This window comes from Bombina bombina, chromosome 7, assembly GCF_027579735.1.
Source record: "Bombina bombina isolate aBomBom1 chromosome 7, aBomBom1.pri, whole genome shotgun sequence".
Taxonomy (NCBI): Eukaryota; Metazoa; Chordata; class Amphibia; order Anura; family Bombinatoridae; genus Bombina; species Bombina bombina.
In genome coordinates, this window is record NC_069505.1 from 225,507,071 (window position 1) to 225,530,076 (window position 23,006).

General features: G+C 32.2%; 1 protein-coding gene across 1 annotated transcript in view; it reads right to left on the reverse strand.

Annotated features, from left to right (window-relative positions):
- Nucleotides 1-2,394: 2,394 nt before the first annotated feature.
- The window catches only part of SOX6 (SRY-box transcription factor 6), a 786,620-nt gene continuing 766,008 nt past the window's right edge, over nucleotides 2,395-23,006 (reverse strand). Inside the window, 2 exon segments of the mRNA XM_053720627.1 lie at nucleotides 2,395-12,184; nucleotides 18,612-18,828. Of these exon segments, the coding sequence (XP_053576602.1) occupies nucleotides 11,881-12,184; nucleotides 18,612-18,828 (521 nt within the window). The 3' untranslated portion in view covers nucleotides 2,395-11,880.

The window sequence follows — 23,006 nt, forward strand, 5'->3', positions numbered from 1 at the left end:
CATTTACGTCCATAACACATCTCAAAAGTATCCTTATCCCTATTTTAAGGTGCCTATTAATTGAAGGGACACTGAACTCAAATTTTTTCTTTCGGGATTCAGATAGAGCAGCAATTTTAAGCAACTTTCTAATTTACTCCTATTATCAAATTTTCTTCCTTCTCTTGGTATCTTTATTTGAAAAGCAAGAATGTAAGTTTAGATGCCGTCCCATTTTTGGTGAACAACCTGAGTTGTTCTTGCTGATTGGTGGATACATTCCCCCACCAATAAATAAGTGCTGTCCAGGGTACTGAACCAAAAGATTGCTGGCTCCTTAGCTTAGATGCCTTCTTTTTCAAATAAAGATAGCAAGAGAACGAAGTAAAATTGATAATAGGAGTAAATTAGAAAGTTGCTTAACATTGCTGCTCTATCTAAATCACGAAAGAAAAAATTTGGGTTCATTTTCCTTTTAAAGTTGAGTTAGGCCTGTACCATTTTGTAGAGACAATAGAGATATATTATGTCTCTATGGCTGCAATAAGGAAATATATCTCATTAAAAAACTCAACTTTCTGACTTAATAAAGAATAACCTCTCAATTGATACACACACACACACACACACATATATATATATACATATTATTTTATATTATATTGCATTTTATTTGAAGGTATGTTTTGGAAACAGCCTGGTTGATAGATTAATTATAGATTAATTATATAATTAATTATATAATTAATTATAGATTAATTATATAAAATTTGTTTTTGTAAGTGGATATTAAAGGGAGACTGAACCCAAATTTTTTCTTTTGTGATTCAGATAGAGCATGAAATTTTAAGCAACTTTCTAATTTACTCCTATTATCAAATTTTATTTATTCTCTTGGTATCTTTATTTGAAATGCAAGAATCTAAGTTTAGATGCCGGACCATTTTTGGTGAACAACCTGGGTTGTCCTTGCTGATTGGTGGAAAAAAATTCATCCACCAATCAAAAAGTGCTGCCCAGAGTACTTAACCTAAAAAAAGCTTAGATGGCTTTTATTTCAAATAAAGATAGCAAGAGAACGAATAAAAATGTATAATAGGAGTAAATTAGAAAGTTGCTTAAAATTGCATGCTCTATCTGAATCACAAAAGAAAAAAATTGGGTTCAGTGTCCCTTTAACTTTTCCTTTATCAAATGTAACATTTGAATAGCAAATATATCATTGGAATATTGAACTATTAAAGAGGTTTTAAAGTCAAAATTCAACTTTCATGAATCATATAGAGTTTGTCATTTTAAACAAATTTTGATTTATTCTCTTGGTATCATGTTTTAAATATTATACCTAGGTAGGCTCAAGTGCAGCAACGCACTAATGGGAACTAGCTTCTGATTGGTGGCTACGCACACACGCATTGGCTCATCTGCTGTATTTATTTAGCTCCCAGAAGTGCATTGTTGGTCCTTCAACAAAGGGGACAAATAGATTAAAGTATATTTTTAACTAAATTAAGTTGGAGAAGTTGTTTATAACTGTATGTTCTATCTAAATAATGCAAGAAAAAAATTGCAAGAAAAAAATTTCATGTCACTTTAATATGCAAATGTAGATCCATATAGACTTCAGTTGTTATAATAATGAATATGGCAGAAAATGATATAGTTGTTTTTATAGTGATGCATTAAAGGGTCTGCAAAGGTTAAAAAATATATCATGTTTATTTAAGGAGTGTTAATTAAAAATGCAATGCATAATATAAAGGTTATTTTAAAATTGTTTGTGTTAATTTGCAAACTATCAGGGAATGTATTTTTTATTCATTTTTAAAAAAAACATCTAAAACACATTAATTGGCCTTAACCCCTTGAGTGCTAACGACGGCTCTGAGCTGTTGCGAATTGTCCCAGTCAGGTGCTGGTGACGGTTCAGAGCCGTCGCTAGCACTCACCCAACTTGAGAGCAATCTGGGGGCTCCCATTGACTCCCACCCCGGCGAACTGGCCTGTAGAGTGACAGGCATCGCCAGAGCTTCACGTTTCACGTGGTGATGTCACGTGCAATGTCGTGATCACCGTGCAAGTTTATTTAAAAATTACAATATACAATATAGGGAAATGGGGGCATGCTGCTTAGAAGCCTGTATCTCAGGCATCTAAGCAGCTACAGAAAAAAGCCTAACCTTCCCAACAGTATATGTCTTGGGGATCTTGAAAAAAATATATATGTATATATTTTAAAAAAAAAATTTTTTAAAAAAAGCTCAAATCCAGCTTAGCACCCAGGTCGGAAACGGTTTAGCACTCACATCTGAATGTTTATTTTTTTTCCACCTAACTTGAAATTGCTAAATAAAAACTGATATTAACCATATGTTGTGTCTTCTTTGTCCAAAATAAGTACACACACAAATGTCATACAACAAAATGTATCTTTAATTTGTAAGTGTCAACAGCAGTACAAAAGATGGAGTGATGGTGAGTTGATTAAGAGTGGAGAGGACAGTATTGAGGTAAATTAGCTTAACAGGCAGTCTTTCAACCACTCCCTAGAGGATCTCGTACCTATCTTAGCATGTTTAGTTTTGTCCTAACAGCATTGCATGTTAAACATATCCAAAAACACCTTGTGCAATATGAATGTGTGTAACTAAGGTGCTGTCATACACTGTAACGTATTACAAAAAAAAGAAGCCATTTAAATGTGTCTTTCCATTAATTAATGAGGCAGAGATGGAGAACACATTTAAAAAAATATAAAATAAAAGTACCACTGAAATATTTTTTTATTTACCTCACGTCAATACTGCACAAGTGGATGCAATAATTCTGTCTATGCAATGAAGCAAAAGCTGAGAATAAACAATTACATTTTCATTTCCGATCAGATTTATTTAATCTTTATCCTTTGCAAACAGGTATTTGTACTGTATCAAGAGGAGCGTGTCAGGAACAAGTGATGGCAACGTTTAAGTTCAGTTAAAAACTTTACACTGGACTGTACAAGATTTTTTTTCCATAAACTATTTACATTTTCAGACTTTAAAACATATTCAAAGCAGCAATAGACACTAGTTTTTTTTTCTTTCTTTTTTTTTTTCTTTTTTTTCTCTAAACGTCCAAATAGTTAGAAGCCATTGGAGTAGATGGGTACCTGCATTGTACATAGAATTTATACTCAAAGAAAAAAGAACTGCCAGTTTAATTTTGCTAGCGGGTGTTTAAAAATAACAGCCCTAGCTCTTAATGAGTAAAACCCATTTTAGTTACCGTAGAAACCAAAGCAAAGTTCCATGACAACACAAACTGGGTTGTTCCAACAGCTCTAAACAACAGGTTACACTTCCAAACAGCAGCCAGCCTGTCAGTCCAGCATGTCAGTGAATTGTGCTAATTAAATTAACATAGATTATAATCTCACAATAAAACATCACAAACATTACAATGTCATTAGAGGGAGGGGTTTACAGTAAGGTATGTAGTAACAGCTTTGAGTTTGTTTTAATGTATCTTTGTATAGACATTACAATAATGTAAAAACATAAATGCTAAGCATTTGTTTCTTATTATGCTATAAGATGGCTGGGAGTACAAAGGGGAAGGATATTTCCTTATCTTTTTTTTTTCTTACAAAAAAAGCATAGCACAAGTGACAAAGGAAGACAGACATACAATGCACACTAGTCGATCTGCAATGTGCAGCATACAATTACATATTTGCACCTTCCCATACTGCAAGAGCACCAAAGACCTCACTCATGGTTCTTCGCCAAGCAGAGCTTACGTTACAATGCAAGCCATGTCATGAAGTTGCTTTGCACCTACTCGTATTATAGACGATTTTCTGCATTCATTGTTTCAGTTTTAGTACATGTCTACATCAATTAAAACATTGTGTATTTAAAAAAAAAAAAGAGCAGTCAAAAAGACATGTGACTATAAAAAATGATACATGTGGGATACTATCAAAAAAGATCTACAGTTCAGTATAAAATAAAACATAAAAACACTTTACAAAACAAAGGACTGGGTGAGAAAGCAAGTAATGAAATGTAACAAGTGCTTTTGTAAACTGAGGTCATCAATATTGTTTGCTTTTTGACAAAGTGTGTTTTAAGTGCCAGTTTCAGATTTCAATGACATATGACAAAAAGCACCTATGACCTCAAACTCTATATTTCACATTCTAATCAAAATTGTCTTTTAAACCCTTCAGTGTTGGAAGTGACAAAACACACTGCATATCAAAGTGCATTGGCTCCTAACCAGCACCGAACCAATCCCGCAATGAACCCATCACTGCTACAGACAAAATCGTACCTTAGGTAAGAATAAGACGTAAAGAAGAACAAAGATTTATGTTAATACCAGCTGTGTGTTGAATGAAATGGTACCAAGTGCTATCTTATATAAGTTACTTTGAAAATGTAGTTTTCTTTTTTTGTACCAGGTGAAAGGGAGCTGAGCCAATTGACTAGATGGTGATATATGTGTATGCTGATCATTTTATCCAGCTAATGAACATGATTTCCAGCAGTGATTTTTTATTTCATACTAATATGACAAAACCATATTTTTTTCCTCTTTTCTGTGCACTATTGCTTTGTGTAGACTGTGAGTTTATAAATGACTATGCATAGCAATTGTATGATCACTTGAATTTGCAAAGCGCATCATTACGTATGTAAGCAGTTAACACTTCTTCTTTCTGGGCTAATGTGAAACTGTTGTTGGAAACCAATGCCTCACAATTATTCATTCCTTTATTGACTTGGTGATTAAAGGGATAGTAAACCCAATTTTTTTCTTTTGTGATTCAGACAAAGCAGCAATTTTAAGCATCTTTCTAATTTACTCCTATAGGCATTTTTTCTTCATTCTCTTGGTATCTTTATTTGAAAAAGCAGGATTGTTAAAGTGATGGTAAATTTCAGACTATAAGAATGTTGCAATAAATCATATATTAGTTTTCAAGTAAAACCACATAATTAATTTTTTTTAAAGTGTAGATATATATTTTATAATAAAAGATTTATAATCATAATTGGTATTGTCACACCCACTCTCTACATAGGCTTTCTATGGGCTTTAAAGGGGCTGGAATTCAAGATTGTCAAATGACACACATGTTGATTGGATGTTCATTGGAATTGTCATTAAAAAAAAAGAGTTCATCCATGTGGGCCGGCATAATATTGTAATAGAAGCATTAATATATGTACTAATTTAACCCTTTCACAGATGGATTTTTTTTTAAAAAAGGTACACATATACTTTTTTAATGGCAAAGATTACATTTATGGCATTTGATTATTTAAAGTTTACCATCACTTTAAGAAGTAAAATCTTAAATCATTAAGAAACATTCTTGACTTAAAAACAACTCTTATGTTTACTTCTTTTTTTTTTTTAAGTGCCAGTTTCCAAGATAATATTAATAGACTTATGATACACTAAACTTCTAGACTGATATAGGATGTATTAAATACACCTTTATATTATACACTAAAAAAGTAGTGAATTATTGTAAGAGGTGTTTTGCTGCTATTTTTAATATAAATAAAGCCAATGCTTAAGGAAAACAGGTCAACTAAATGTATTGTTTTTACCAATAAATGTATTCCTAACAATTTAAAAAACACTGGTGAATACAGTTTAGGATAAACTCGTTTTAATACCTTCATTATTGAGTAAAATATTCCTATCTTTGAGATGTATTTTTAAATATTCAATGCACCATTTTGTCGTATGCAAAGACACAATTTGCTCAGCACATTTTCCATGCTAGGAGCTGCTGGAACTCCTAGAGTAATACAGGGATGATTTGGCACAAAACTTAATCTAAAAAAAAAGAATACATACAATATGGCAAAAGCTTGAAAATTTAAAGTGAGTGTAGATGCAGCACATATTACTGATTATTTCTGAATTATTGTATTTTATGCTAATGTAATAAAATAATCCAAGACACTTTATGCTAAGTAAAAAATGTTTCCCTTCCTCCTACCTATCTAATCTATCTATATGTCACATCTATCAATCTATCTATCGATCTATCTATCATCTATCAATCTATCTATCTAATGTATCTGTTTATATATATATATATATATATATATATATATATGTGTGTGTGTGATTCATTAATAAAAAAGGAATACTATTGATATTTGAATATAAATATGACTTGAGCTCTAATAAAAATGTAGCGCCTCAAAATATAACCAATACAAAATCTATATGAAAGACTTTTGCAGAGATCAATAGCTATATATCTTTAATACCTAATTGTGTCTCATAGAATCAGCAACGTATTTGTGAGACAGCACATTTGTTGTTTAAATAATGTGTTTTGCTTTCCTTATCTTACACTCTTCAATTCTCATTTTTAGTAAAATATTTAATAACTACAGTAAATTATCAGCATTCTGCCATGGACCAAAATAAGCATGTAATAACCATTAATGCAGTTTATAATTTACTTAATAACATATTAGGTGAAAAATAAAATATATTTCTTATTATATATTTACAAAATGAAAAAAAATCTAAAACTAGATAGTAAATTATCTATGTTGCTATAACAAAGCTCCAGTTATAGATAACATGACCATTGGTTATAATTTTTTAGAGCCTATACTGGCTAATAAATAAATTTAAAGTTGCTAAGTATGTTTTTTTATATAAAATATATTTTTTTCAGGCCACATATATAATATTTTGTCTAATTAATGTAACCAATATTTTAAAATAATCTTACACATAGTTAAGGCTTGCGAAAAACTGGAGCTTAAACAAAGTGTTCAAACATACAAGTATTATGCATAAATAAATGTAATAACAAGACGTATAAATGACTCAGATCCGGCAACTGTGAGGCTTACCCACACATAGCAAAACAGATGACTTTTGTTCAGGTTTTTTTTTTTATACAACAGTTTCACATTAGTCAGAATTGCTTAAAAGTACCATTTATATCCATTTTATATATTAGTATATATAAAAATCTATGCATGTGTGCTTTTGTAGTACAAGCAAAATCAAGTTTCAGTATTAAAGTATTTTTGTTATTGAACAGTATTTCTTGTTTTTTTACAACTATTACAGTCATAAAAAAAGAAAATATTTGCTAACCTAAATGATTGGCTGCACATAAAAATGATGCAAAAATGTCATTAAATCACTTTGCCACAGGGACAGCAAAATGGGTTAAATAAATGAAAAACAAAAATTCAGAATTTTCTTTTACTGAACAAAAGATATAAGGCTTTCATTGTTATGTTAGATCTGTTAAATACAAATTTTCGGGCAAACTACATGGACAAAAAGTGTTGTAAGTGACAAAATCATTCCAAAATAATTCCAAAATAGAAAAACAATATTGAAATGGGACATTGCTTGTATACATAATACTGGCTTTAATGGCTTCCCTTCACTAATGCATTTAATGAACAATATCTGGCACAAACTTTAGTTGCATTTATATATTATATATCAAAGGTAAACTATTAATTTGTTTCTAGAAATGTAGCAAAATATAGGCTTTTAAGTCACTCCAGAAATAATCATTTTTTTTGCATTAGGAATGAAGTAAAAATCCTAATAATTTATTCAAACATTTTTGTAGTAAACTACTCTGTTTCATATGGAAAAAAAAGAACACACTAGTCTTTCTTTTTGTATGTGAAAAAATTGCTCAAACAGCACTCTAGTGGTTAACATAGGAACAATCAACCTCTAAAATTTATACAAAGAGGTTCTGGCATTAATTTATTGAGATCAATTTAAAATGATTGCAATGAAATTGATTTTATTTTGTAAGCATTTTTTTATTTAAGTAATTCCTTTTTTAAAAAAATAATAAGGAAATGGTTTATTAAATTTACTTTTCAACAACAGTCTCCACTAGATTTATTGGATTTTTAGCAAAATTCAGTGATATTATTTTAAGTAGAATCTATTTAAAAAAAAAAAAAATTATATAGTCAGAATTTGACAACTTACAACACTTCAGTTACATAAACAATTAAAATGTAATGGAATAGAATTTTAGTTTTTTTATTTTAGTTTACACTGTCCCTGTTAAATGTGCAATAGATTCCCACAAATTAATTACCTTCCTTACAAAGAATAGCATTTATTGCACTGTAGTTCTGCTTTGTAGAATCAAATACTGTCCATTTATATCTAAAGTCTGAAAGCAGTACTTTGTTAGATTATCAATCACGATTTCCTACGGATTGCCGTCTGACTATGCTAAAAGGTACTGGTTAAAGGGATTCTAATATCAAAATTTAACATTCTTGATTGAGACCATTCAGACCATGCAATTATTTAAAAAAAACAAAAAACTTTCCAGTTAACTAATATTATGAGATTTCCTTTGTTCCGTTGGAGATCATTTTCGAAGAGTAAATCTCATAGAATCATGTATGTGTCCTTAGCATTTAATGGCAGCAGTGTTTGCAACAATGTTTGTAGCAATATTATACATTGTTGCTCCTCAGCATCTATGAGCTTACTCAGGTTTCCTTCAACAAAAGTTACACAGAAAAAGAAGAAAATTTCATAACAGAATTTAATTGGAAAGGTTTTTGTTTGTTCAAATTGCATGCTGTGTCTGAATTTGAAAATTAAAGGGACAATAAAATGCCGCGTACAACTAGAGTGGCATGGATAATACTTACCATGCTTCTGGTTTTCTTACTCTACCTGTATCAGAAGCCAGACGGTAAAGCTATGCAGCTTTCTTCTGGGCGCTGCTATCTTGGTACGCACGTATTATTGTATTCTGTGACAGAACATTAGTGGCTTTTTGACAGCTGTACCTGACACTTTCAATTAACTTGCACAATAGAAAGCAGATAAGTTACATTTTTGAAATTTTATTTACAGTTTAGAAGATAGAGAAAACCAAAAAATAATATAGAGAACTGCAGCCACCGCAAAAATGTACAGCTCCTGCTCTGTATTGTGCCCCCCAAACTACATGCATTATACAGCTCTTCAGGAAGATAACAATATCACTGATCTGTGAATGTGCACCAACTTCTGTCACAGGGTACAAGAATACTTATATTCCAAGATGGCAGCCACCAGTGTGAAGATGCAGAGCTTCCAAAACTAGCACTTTTAAAGGAATACAAAGACAATAGCTTTCAAGAGAGCTGCAGGCAGGAAAGGAATAACAAGATCATGGTAAATAGTAACCATGTTATTATAGTTGTACCCAGCAGTTTAATTTCCCTTTAGATTTTGACCTTAGTGTCCCTTTAAGACTACTTTGATGTACCTCAAACAATAGCTTGTTTTCTGAATTACACTTCAGTACACAACTGGTAAAGGTAAATTTGTATTTTAAACATAAATTAATTGCATCCATAAAACAAATATATAACTACAGTACAAATTAACAATCCCTTGTGTGGTCACATTATTGAGATGATATGTAGCATTGGAAATTATTATGGTTGTACCATACCAGGAATAGAAATGCTGGCTATAGTTCTAAACAGTATGGCTATATCTTGTTAAAATGCTACAAGCAGTCACTAGTAAGCAGTACGTTTCCTACTCTGACATTGAAAGAGTTGCATTAAGAACATAGTGAATCTCTACTTCACTCTATTATATTAAAACAAAATTTCTTACATAGTTACATAGAAATAAAATAAGAAATGTACAGTAGTGACTCTGCATTATCTGACAGTAATGATTATTATATATATAAAACTTTCTTCCCTGCCTAATATGTTATTAGCGAAGCCTACAGCTTATTATTTGACATCACATAGATAATAATGGAAAAGACACCTGATCTCGAAATTATATTAATTTAGGACACCAAATTCTTGAAAAACCAATGAATTGATTGTGTCCGTGATTGCAATCCGGAGATAATAAATATATGCATGTATGGCTACAGCAACCTTTCATGACTGGATTGTACATTGCTTGCAAATTAAATTATTTCAAGGTCTAACACAGAAAACACAAAACATAATTATGAATGTTTCCTTACAAAATAAAACAGCCATTGGATAAAGACTAAATATAATTTTTTTCTGTTCTTCTTAAAGTGCATTTTTCACTTTTTTAAGTTAGCACAGAACAGATGTAAAATAGGACAAATACAGTTTTAGAAAAAAAAAAAAAAAGGACGTGATATCACTCCATGAACAAATACATTTTTTATAAACCAGTTACAGTTTTTGAAACCCATAATTTTGTGAAATGCTCTTGTTTTATGAATAAACCTCTGTATCTCATCCACAATTTATTATTTGTTCGATGAAAGGTATCACCTCCTATAACAAACATTCTTTCTTCCAGGGACTATATGGTAAACATTATTTTTATATCGGAGATCCAGTAACATTTAAAATAGTTGAGTGCCGGAGATTGAACTTAAAGGGGCACTGAACCCAAATTTTTTCTTTCGTGATTCAGATAAAGCATGCAATTTTAGGCAACTTTCTAATTTACTCCTATTATCAAATTTTCTTAATTCTCTTGGTATATTTATTTGAAAAGCAAGAATGAAAGTTTAGATGCCGGCCCATTTTTGGTGAATGACCTGGGTTGTTCTTGCTGATTGATGGATACATTCAGCCACCAATAAACAAGTGCTGCCCAGGGTCTAAACCAAAAATTGGCTGGCTCCTTAGCTTAGATGCCTTCTTTTTCAAATGAAGATGGCAAGAGAACGAAGAAAAAATGATAATAGGAGTAAATTATAAAGTTGTCTAAAATTGCATGCTCTATCTGAATCATAAAAGAAACATTTTGGGTTCAGTGTCCCTTTAAGCACTGCACAGAGATGTGTTTTGTTCTTCTGCAGCACATCAGGGTTTACAAATGTTTTGTACAACTGGACCCTTGGCAGTCTGGAATGAACAATTCCTGATCATGAAAAAAAAATGTGATTAAGACTGAATACAAGGGTTAATTTAACATAGGTACAAAGATTGCATACTATTAATATAAGCCCAATTTTATAACTGGTGATTGTTCAATTGTGCTTACTTTTTCAAGGTTATAACTTACAATTTTGTCATATCAAAACAGAAAAAGCAGTCGAACATGAACAATGTTACTGGCAACTATGTTTACTTTCTTTCTAAATATCTCCAAATTCCTGAGTATTTTGAATTTCTCTGGAAAATATAAGATTATATGGAAATCATGTCAGATGGGAATAGTTACCAAACGTAAGCAACTACTACACCTTTTGAATGACTACCAAGTTTAAGATACAAAGAGATTGTCTAAGACTTTTTAGTGTCTATTATTTTTTTTTTTTAAAGATCTCAACATTTAGGCTGAATGAATATGAAATGTTTGGCACATTAGAAGATAAAAAAAAATCCTGTTTAAATAAGCTCTGTGTTGTTAACTATGTGCAGCATATTACGTACACGTTTGAATTCACAATATGTAGAAACTGGCATTTACCATCTAAATGAAATCAGCATAAAAACACATTCACATGGCTGGCACAGCATACCTGAGTGAGAATGTTTATCCCCCATCTAAAAAACAGTAACTTAAAACTCTATCAGCATCCAAAAAAAAAATAAAAAGGAGAGAAACACACTAAAAATGTAAGACTTGCAAGACAGGTATGGGTTCATTAGAGTTCTCAAGTTCTGATAGTCCTGATGTCTGATTTTTATATATGTCTTCACCTAAAATTAAAAAAAAAGTTCAAGGGAAACAAAACTAGAGAAAGTCAATCTGTCTCACACATCAAGAAATATTTAAGACCATTCTGCTGATGGGTTGTAGGAGCCACATAGGCATGCGGGCTCTTTTTTTATTGTTTGTTCAAAACTCCAGCAAAGTCAAGAGTAATGTTGTTTGTTTTGTTTTCTTTCAGTTTCCATAAAGTTATTCAAATGTTCCTCAGTTGGCACTGACAGCCTCGTTGGCTTCATTTTCACTGCTATAGTCTGATTTTGGGTCATCCTCATAGTCATCATACATTTCCATTTCATCAACTCCGTTCATCAGATCATTTTCAGCAAGGCTTGCACTGTCCATCTTCATGTTGTACGTTGCTTGTATAACTGGGATGGTGGGTTCAGGACTGACCGAACTACTTGAGCAATCTGACGTCATATGAGGTGAAGGTGCGGTGGTTGCCATGGTAATAGCACCAGGATACACAACGCCAGTAGTTGTGCTAATTGGGATCTGAGGCTGTTGCCTAAAGCAGAAACAAAATAAACAACATGACGACTGCAATAGATAGATTGCAAAGCTATTATCTGCATTCAAATTGTAATTTAAAGGGATATGAATCAGGGGTTAATAGTTTTATTAGGTAGATTGCGATGTGGGGGTTTGCGGATTAGGGGTTAATAGTTTTATTAGTTATTGCAGTGGGGGGTTAATGGTTGACAGGTAGATAGATATTGCAGATGCATTAGGTGTTAATATTTTCAGTCAGTTACGGGAGTTACGGTGCTCACATTTTCAGCGCAAGGCTTGCTGTGCTTACCTATGTGTGGCGAGGTGAAAATGGAGTAAAATTTCTAAATTTTCGCTGTGTAAGTCCTTGTGCTGAATATGTGATACCAATTTGCAACGCGGTTCTATGTTAGGTTATGGGAGTAAAAATAGTGGCCAATGGGTGAAACATACGTGCCGCATTTATATGCGGAGCCGTATATGTGATAGCAAAACCAGACTAAACACTGGCGTCACCGGCTTTTTATGTAATCTCGCCCTAGGTATTCATTATTGAAAAGAATATATAGGGATGCTCAGGCGCAGCAATGTACTACTGGGCTAGCGGGTGATTGGTGGCTTTACCCACATATATCTTGTCATTGGCTCACCAAATGTGTTCAGCTAGCTCCTAGTAGCACATTGATGTCCTGGAGCTAACTTTAACTATGTGTCTAACCACTTTGCAGGAGTTAAAAACATAGTTATATACAAGCAACAGTGCACATTATGGCCCTTTAAAGGGAACTACGTTTATTTATTTTTTTCCTTTCAGGATAGAATTAAACTAGAACACTAATCCTTACAGGCTACAGGGAAAAAACGTCCATTGTCTTTATGTTTTTTTAGCAATCACATTTTACTGAACAACGGCGTACAGTGCATAAATTACAATTTACCTATGGACACTGTGCCCATAATATCAAAGAACTGCTATATTATCCGCTTCAACTGTTCAATATTCCTGCTCATTTATAGGATGAGAGACCCTTTATTTTGTATAAATAAAAAAATAAAACATTTTGTTTTCTGCATCTCAAAAGTAAGTAATACAAGTTAGCTTTAATACCAAAATGCAATCTAAATAACTAATTGTTTTTCTGTAACGGCGCCACATGTCGTCAGTTATTCCCGTGTGATATAAATTATATGTAATGTAACCCTGATACGTAAATCAATCAGGACTGTGTATTAAGTGAAATGTCTGGAGTAAAATGCTTTCATTGTATGAATATAAAATTCCTGCTAGTTACTTTATGATGTAAACTGAAATGATAGAAGTGTGATAAATAAGTGCTGTACAGTGTACAGTGTAATATGTATATACACGTGATACTATTAAACAACAAGTATCAACAAATGTTATTGATATGAAATGACAAAACAATAAATTAACATAAATAGTTTCAATTGGAAAACACAAAAAGTTTACTTCAAACATTGAATAACAGCACACACAGAGTATATTGCTAGCTCTAGCCCTTTTTATGTCTGTATGTGTGGATAGATGATAGATAGATAGATAGATAGATAGATAGATAGATAGATGATAGATAGAGAGAGAGATGATAGATAGATAGATAGATAGATTGACAGATAAATAGATAGATAGATAGATAGATGGATAGATAGATAGATAGATAGATGATAGATAGATAGATAGATTATAGATATTAAACAGAGTACACACAGGTAATCTTATTAATATATGATTTATTAATAGACTTGTGCAGCAGCAAAAAATATGTTTGGTACAAATTTTTTTGAACGAATATTTGTAAAAATTCTTTTTTTTTTAAAATATCGGTCTGTTGCACTATTCGGTAAATGAAACAAGTACTTAATATTAAGGGAACATTTACATTAGTTTTCGTTAAACAAATGTAAATATTTATTTACTACTGATGAAAAGTTCACTTGTAACCTTATACTAACCTCTAGTTTGCTGGAGAGCCGCACTAATCCCGACCCTTTATCATAGAGCCCCCGGCTGGGTTAATAGGAGGTTGAGCACGGCGAATCCCAGAGCCTGCATTAAAGGACCTTCTCCTTAAACACACGCTCTGGGATCCGCTGTGCTAAGCCTCCTATTCAGGGCCCAAGTACCATTGGTGCAGCAGGTGAAGTAGCAGCAGGGCCCAAGTGTTGGAGGGCCTATTGCATCCAGTCTATACTTAGGAGTGTGCAGAATGTGTGCAAACCTAATGTAGGGGATCCTTTTATTAGTGCAGGTTGCAGACCCATCTATTATCTATCTATCTATCTATCTATGTATCTATCTTCTATCTATCTATCTATCTATCTATCTATCTATCAATCAATCTATTTATCTACTATCTATTTATCTATCTATCTTCTAGCTATCATCTTTCTATTTATCTGTCTGTCGGTATCTCTGTTCTATCTATCTATCTATCTGTCTGTATATAAGTTCTATCTATCTATCTATCTTCTAGCTATCATCTATCTATTTATTTGTCTGTCGGTATCTCTGTTCTATCTATTTATCTATCTATCTATCTGTCTGTCAGTCTGTCTGTCTGTCTGTCTGTCTGTATATATGTTCTATATATCTATCTATCCTTAAAATCATTATACAGACCATCATGCATATTATTACTATTTCTTACTACTGAGTTACCTTTGGGGTACCCCAAAAACATCTTGCACCAGGGCCCTCAGTTGAGTAGGTGCGCGGCTGCTTCTATTAGAACGGCTTGGGTCTCTGTGAAGAAGGCTTAGGATTAGTGTGGCTCCGCAGCTCGCTAGAGGTAAGTATTTAACCCTTTAAAGCTAATTTAAAGGAAATGAATATTAACAAATTTCTTGAGTATAGTATAGTTTTCTTTAAATTAGCGCATTCGTTTGGATATTCCTTTTGTGAAAATGAAATGAATATCTGTGTTTTGTTACAAATTTGTGTTTGTCACAAAACAAATGCACAAGTCTATTTATTAAGCTATACCAATGTCAACTCTTTAAAGGGGCAGTAAAGTTAAAATAAAACATTCAAGACTCAAATAGAGCATGTAATTGTAAACAACTTTCTAATTTACTTCTATTATATACTTTTAGTCATTCTCTTGGTATTCAGTGTTGAACAGCATACCTAGGTAGGCTCTGGAGCCACAATGCAGTACTGTAAACTAGCTGCTCAATTTTATTCAGCTGTTGAGCAGCACTGAATCTTGAAAATGGTTTCTGCAGATGCACTAAATAAATTCTAGATAGAATGATGTATTCAAGTAAGCAATGGCTACTGCCATATTGTAACCTAGGTTTCCTTCTCTGCTGAAGCCAATTAGGGACAGTTATGAATAGTTCTCTACAGTGTGCAACCAATAACTGTGCAGTATAACAGTGATTAAGTCTGCAGTCTGCACTTCCCCTTATAATAAAGTTAGAAAAGCTCACAGGTTTTCTCTACACACAATTAAACATTTTATATTAACTCAACAATATCAAACTGCTTAAAGTTCCTTTAAATAGTTGTAGTATTTAAAAAAGTATCTGTTCAATCAAAAATATAAAGTTTAGAAATGCTGAATAAAAGCAACTTTCTAACAGTGGGACTTGTCCCTATTAGCTAATATTTCTAACATGTTTATAACAGATGTATTAAGATGAAAATGCATGTGTATAGTCAGAGAAATGGATAAATGGATAGAAGGATAGATAGATGAATAGATGGATAGATGGATAGAAGGATAGAAAGATAGATGGGTATATGGATAGATAGATAGATAGATAGATAGATAGATAGATAGATAGATAGATAGATAGATAGATAGATAGATAGATAGATAGATAGATAGATAGATAGATAGATAGATAGATAGAAGGATAGATGGATAGATAAATGCATAGAAGGATAGATAGATGATAGATAGATAGATAGATAGATGGATGGATAGAAGGCTAGATGGATGGATAGATAGAAGGATAGAAAGATAGATGGATATATGGATAGATAGATAGATGATAGATACATAGATGATAGATAGATAGATGGATAGATGTTTACAAACTGTTAAATAAATGTATGTTTATAGTCAAAAAACAGCTAGACAGACACAGGCAGATATATATACTATATATATATATATATATATATATATATATATATTAATTAATAGAAAGATAGACAGACAGCCAGACAGACCTACAGAAATGTGTTTAGTAAATTAAGTTCAGCACAATCAGTCAACCAATTTAAATGCCATATATATGCACAGTGGATTCTCCATAAACACTTTAATGTGATAATTAGTCTTTCAAGCATTTATCCAATTGACTCAGTTTTATTGTTTTATCAGGATCATTAACAATCCAACTATAATTAATCCAGAATTTCAGTAAAAGAAATCAAGCTATAGTAAGCACTATAAATCTGTCACATAAACATGTAAGTTGTTTAAGATGTATCAGCCTATCAAAAGCTTGTCATGCTGAAACTATTACCCATTTTACAGATATAATCAGCACACAACAAAATGTGTTGCTTACAGTTATAATTTGTTGATGGTGATATTGTTCAGTGTGATAATAACAAAGCCGAGAGGTGGCTACAAGTCTATTAAAGTAGTTCATGCTTTATTTGGGCAAAAATAGTCAATAAACAATAGAAGCAACTGGGAGATATAGCAAAAGGAATGCAAAAAAATTTGCGCTATAGTATTTTCTTCTGACAAAGCGAGTAGGGCTGTAAAACGCGTAGCCATCAGGCTTCAAGGAACAATAAAGTAAAAAGTAAATATTTGCGATTCAGATAGAGTATGCAATTTTCTAATTGACTAAAACTAGGTAGCTCATATGAGCTCAGGAGTGTGCATGTGTCTTTGTAACATTATTTGTAGCTTTGTTATACAATGTTGCAAAACACTGCTGCCATAGAGTACAAAAGACATGTGCACACTCCTGAGTCTTACAAGCCTACCTAGTTTTACTCTTCAATAAAAGATACCATAAGAATTTATCAAATTTGATAACAGATGTAAATTGGAAAGTTGTTTAACATTGCATTCTTTATTTGAATCATGAAAGTTTACTTTTAACTTAACTGTCCCTTTAACCTCTTAAAGACCGTGAAGTACCATGTACGTCGCCAGTTGTTAAGGGTTTCCTTACTAACAATATCAGGAGTCTCGCTGCAAGAGGCGGGACCACACCTATTGTACCCTACGTCCACCCTTCTGGTCACCGGAAATGGGGCGGGCTCACCTCTGGCAACAAGACTTTACTATTTGTAATGCAATCCTCATTAAAAGTCCTTAAGGGGTTAATAATGTATTTTCCATTTATATTTAGGCTGTGTGTGCTTTTTCATGTTATAATGTAATACTGTACTTTGTAGAGTATATAGTGCTTCATTCTAGCTTCTTGTGCTTTTATCCACAGCCCCTGCTTATCTTTCTACAGATTGGAATTAAAGATGTGTAGCCAAGAAAATTTAGTTTCGGACGCAATTTTCGTTCCGAATATTCAGGGAGATTTGTTTTCCTGAATATTCGTTGGCTGCAATATTCGGCATTTTTTTAATTTAAAAAGAAACTAATACTGAATTTTCTTAAACATTTACATTAATTTTTGTTGAAACTAATTTAAATGTTTCAAAGCGATAGCTGAAAAGGTCACCTGTAGCTAAAATAATTACTTTCAGTAAAACAAACAAATTAATCCTGATGATTTTCATCAGTATTTTTTTTTTTTTTGCGTATTCAAATGGATTTTCATTTCGATAAAACAAAAAAAATTTAATTTTCAGAAGGGATGTGCATTCGTACGAAAACAAATGCACATTTCTAATTGGAATTTTGGAAAGTTATAGCTATGAATGCAGAAACAAACTTTGGAATGCAAAATAGAGTGAGCCAAGACATGCGCTTGCTTTCACATTCTTTGGAGGTTATTCTGGACACTGTATTATAATTTACTCAACTGGGGCAATTTCTGTGCTAGTTAAAAGGACACAAAACCATTTTTTTTTTCATGATTGAGATAGAGAATACAACTTTCCAATGTACTTCAATCACATATTTTTTGTCTATTTCTTTGTATCTTTTTGATGAAACAGCAATGCATGTTGGTGCACCAACAACATGAGATATACAGTATATGTGCTGCCATCAATCAGCAGCTCCTGAGCCTACCTAGGTATGCTTTTCAGCAAAGGATACCAAAAAGAAAAAAAAATAGATCATTTAAGTCAATTGAAAAGTTGTTTGAAATGTCATGCTCTCTCTGAATCATAAAAGACCAATTCGGGTTTCATGTCCCCTTAAGCTCACTGACTGAGGTCTAGTGTTCAAATGCCTTTGTAAATTATAGTCAATATAATGTAATGCATATATTAAATTATGGTCGAAGAAGGTTTTTAAAACTATGGTTCGTATTTAGGGACTTACCCTACAGTGAAAAACTGCCTCATCTCTTGTCTTCTAGACCTCATAAGTTGTTTGTATTCTCCAATGCGTAGCTTCTTTCCATCAACAATACAGGTACGTTTCGGTCGAGGTTTGTATTTGTAGTTGGGGTATTTCTCTAGGTGGATCTTGCTAAGTCGAGCTTGCTCTTCATAGTATGGTTGCTTTTCTTGGTTAGACATGGATTTCCAACGGGAACCTACAAAGGTAATAAAGATTTAGTGCTATTAAAAATATACCACTTGGGAGGTAACATTTGGATACAGTAAAATATGGTCAGAAGGATGTTAAAATAAGAGAAAAAACTTGTATTATTCAAAATTATCTGGTTTGAAGGTCCTTGAAATCCGTACAGCTAATGTGTGCTACATAAATAAATACAAATAGAAATCCAATTTTCTAGAGAACACTTTTTTTCAGGTCTATAAACCTAGCACAAATATATGTATTAGTTTAAGTGCTTCCAATTAAAAAAAACTTTCTAAGTCAGCAAATTTCTTATCACCGAAACAATTTTATCATAATTTTTTTTTAATTTGTTTGCCTGCAAAATAATTGTAGTCCAGTCATTCATTGTATAAAATAGCTGTTGTATTATCCTCAATTCCCAGCAGAAAGCAACTTCATTTTCCACAAAGTTAGACACTGTTACGTTATTTCTTTTTACCTGCTTTATTTACACATTCTTTTTGACATAGAACTTGCATTCAGTATACCTAATGTATTAATTTTCTCTTCTTTTGTTTAGAATATTGAATGTTGCTATAACCAAGGACAAGAAAAAAGAATCAAATTATTTTATCACACATAAAAATTGAGACTATAGAGAACAACTATTCTCTGCCGTCAATAGCTATTGAACAGAATTACTGTTTGTAAGTGCTAAGATTTAGTAAACATTATTGAATAAAATAGATGTGGTTTGGTAAGTATGTATGGTACAATTATATACTGAGTGCAACATTGATCTTTTTCAATTCTGTATCTATTTTAAATAATATAAAATGTTGCAGAAAACAAACCACGTAGAACTAAATGGTAGTTCTTGAAATTATACAATTAAATGCACTTTATATTATACACACCTTTTCACTGTCAGATGATTTATTTATCTTGTGTTTTTTTAAATTATTCTTTACATGACCAGGGCAAGAGAACTTGATATTATAAAGAACTATTAATGCAAACGAATAGAACATTTTGTGACTTGTATTTACATTCATAGACAATTATAAAAGATCAGAATGCTACACAAGCAGTGCTCAAGCACTGTCTAAATAAACTACTGTACTTTTATTATGTTTGAGTTAAAAATTGTAGCCTAGCATAGTATATAGTAGGATTTTTTTTTTCATATTTTCAAGACTAGTAATTATTATTATTCATCTTGTACTGGTGCTAGTAATTGTAATTATTCATCTTGATATTGAGCACTTATAAAGGAGCATTTTTATATTATTCTATTTAAGCATGTTTTTTTTTTTTTCTTCCCCTAACAGATATTTCATGGTTTAGATTATGGGGGAAGTTTTGTTTTCAACTCACAATCAGATTTTTTAAGCATAGAAATTTAACGCACAGTTGCTGTCCAGTTAAAATTTTACTGGCAAGGTCAGTATTTTTAAGGTTTAAAGGGACACTGAACCCAAAAAATTTCTTTTATGATTCAGATAGAGCATGAATTTTTAAGCAACTTTCTAATTTACTCCTATTATCAAATTTTCTTTATTCTCTTGGTATCTTTATTTGAAATGAAAGAATCTAAGTTTAGATGTCGGCCCATTTTGGTGAACAACCTGGGTTGTCCTTGCTGATTGGTGGAAAAAAATCCATCCACCAATCAAAAAGTGCTGTCCAGAGTTCTTAACCCAAAAAAGCTTAGATGGCTTTTATTTCAAATAAAGATAGCAAGAGAATGAAGAAAATTGATAATAGGAGTAAATTAGAAAGTTGCTTAAAATTGCATGCTCTATCTGAATCACCAAAGAAAAAAATTGGGTACAGTGTCCCTTTAAGTCTAAGTAGTTAATGAAATATAAATACAAGTAAATAACAGTACTAGTATGAGAACATTTCTAACTGTGTGGGAATCAAAATATATGCTAAAAATCAGTCCAAGTAGCTTTAGTTGTAATGTACAATTATTTATGCTAATTTATACTAATTAGCATCTGTGGTATTTTTTTTTTATTTTTTTTTTAATGGCAACCCTAGACACTGATAGCGTCAGAAAACATTAAACACTGCCTTTAAAAAAAGAACAGCTTTGTAAACTGCAGGATTATGTTAAAAATATCAGCAGCCATTTTAGTGACTATCAGACAGCTGAAAAGTATTCACATCAACAATTTAAACTCAGCCACAAAGGGGTTAAATAAATATTTAAAGTAATCTCCAGAGTGTATATTTACTACTGGTCCAAAACCCAACATGGCCAATGAGTACAGCTGACATATTGTCACTTTAATAGAGGGCAGTTATAAAAACAACATATGCCAGGAGCTGTTTAAAGAAGCTATTTGAAAAATGTACCATTATAAGAACCCGGTAATATGTATTTTTCTCCTTTAAAGTGGCAATATAGCAGCTCTACCAATCAGCCAATTACGTGTAGTATATGTGCATAACGACCAATCACTGGCTATGATCAGCTCAGGATTGGTAGTATTTTCTGCTTCAGAGATAATTTAATTATGTGTCAACCAGTGTTCCCTCTAAGGCCAGGTCTTGTGAGCGGCCCAGCAGTGAAACATTTAAAGGGACACTGAACCCAAATTTTTTCTTTCGTGATTCAGATAGAGCATGGAATTTTAAGCAACTTTCTAATTTACTCCTATTATCAAATGTTCTTCATTCTCTTGGTATCTTTATTTGAAATGCAAGAATGTAAGTTTAGAAGTCGGCCCATTTTTGGTGAACAACCTGGGTTGTCCTTGCTGATTGGTAGATACATTCATCCACCAATAAAAAAGTGCTCTCCAGAGTTCTGAACCAAAAAAAAGCTTAGATGCCTTCTTTTTCAAATAAAGATAGCAAGAGAACGAAGAAAGTTTGATAATAGGAGTAAATTAGAAAGTTGTTTAAAATTGCATGCTCTATCTGAATCACGAAAGAAAAAAATTGGGTTCAGTGTCCCTTTAATAAGTAAGCTATACCTTGCAGTCTGCATTGTGTATTGGTTGCTAACTGCAGGGTGAGGCTCCCTAATTTACTGTTTCACTGCTGTGACCTTAGATGGAACACCGATATCCACACCTTTGCAGGTGTTTAACACCTAAGTCTGTGCAGGCATTATGTAATAATAAAATACTCTAGCACATTAGGGCATTTTCAGCTAAAGAAGTGCAGCAGGAAATAAAGGCACTTGGCTAAACCCTCAAATGTGAATTACTATTCTCTTTTTCTTAACTAAATAGAGTATATCATAGTGCTGGTTAGTTTGGTATATTCAGCATACGTAGCACTCATCTGTTTCTCTCACTCTGAATGTTATACTGGACTAGACTGTGAATTTATCTGACCTGTAAATGGAGAAACTGGTTAAAGGGACAGTAATGTCCAAATAAAAAACTTTTATGATTCCAGTTATAAACGGCTGTCCAATTTTTTTCTTATTAAATTTGATTTGTTGTCTAGGCATGCTCAGAAGCCGCAATACACTTCTGGGAGCTAGCTGGTGATTGCAAATTTCATAATCTAAGAAATCTAAGTAAATTGGAAGGTTGTTTAACACTGCATACTCTATCTGAATTATGAAAGTATAATTTTAACACTTACCATCCCTTTAAGAAAAGGCTTGAACCAGACCTGAATAGCTGTAAGATTTTACTAGTTTGATGAATAAGCTTATTAGCCATGATACACATACTTGGCATTTTAAATAACAGTTGCACAAAATGGTGAATGATATTTAAAATGTTACAATTCTTAAATTTCGCATGTATAACACTCAATTAAAATAACTTTGACATATTTTGGCAAACAGTCTAATCCCTTCATTACACACATATTACCCTATACTGTCTAACTATATTAAATGTTATAAATTTCACATCATGAGTTCTATTAAAAAACGATGCTTTACTCACACACACCAGTCCAAGCACACTCCCAGCTGCAAAGGCTTTTAATTTAAGGATAATATTCAGAAAGAAAATTAAAGGAATTTGTGTACCTAGTATTATGCATTTTCAAAACACTCAAACACAGGAAATTGTATTAGCCAAACTGGAAAAAGAAATAAATGATTTTATAATTCATAATACTTTAATACACTTTAAGCTAGGCGTTTTTCACTGGAGATAAATCGTGTTTATTAGATCGATTTTAAAGATAAATAGGAGTGTGCACATGACCAGATTTTTATGTGTAGCTGTG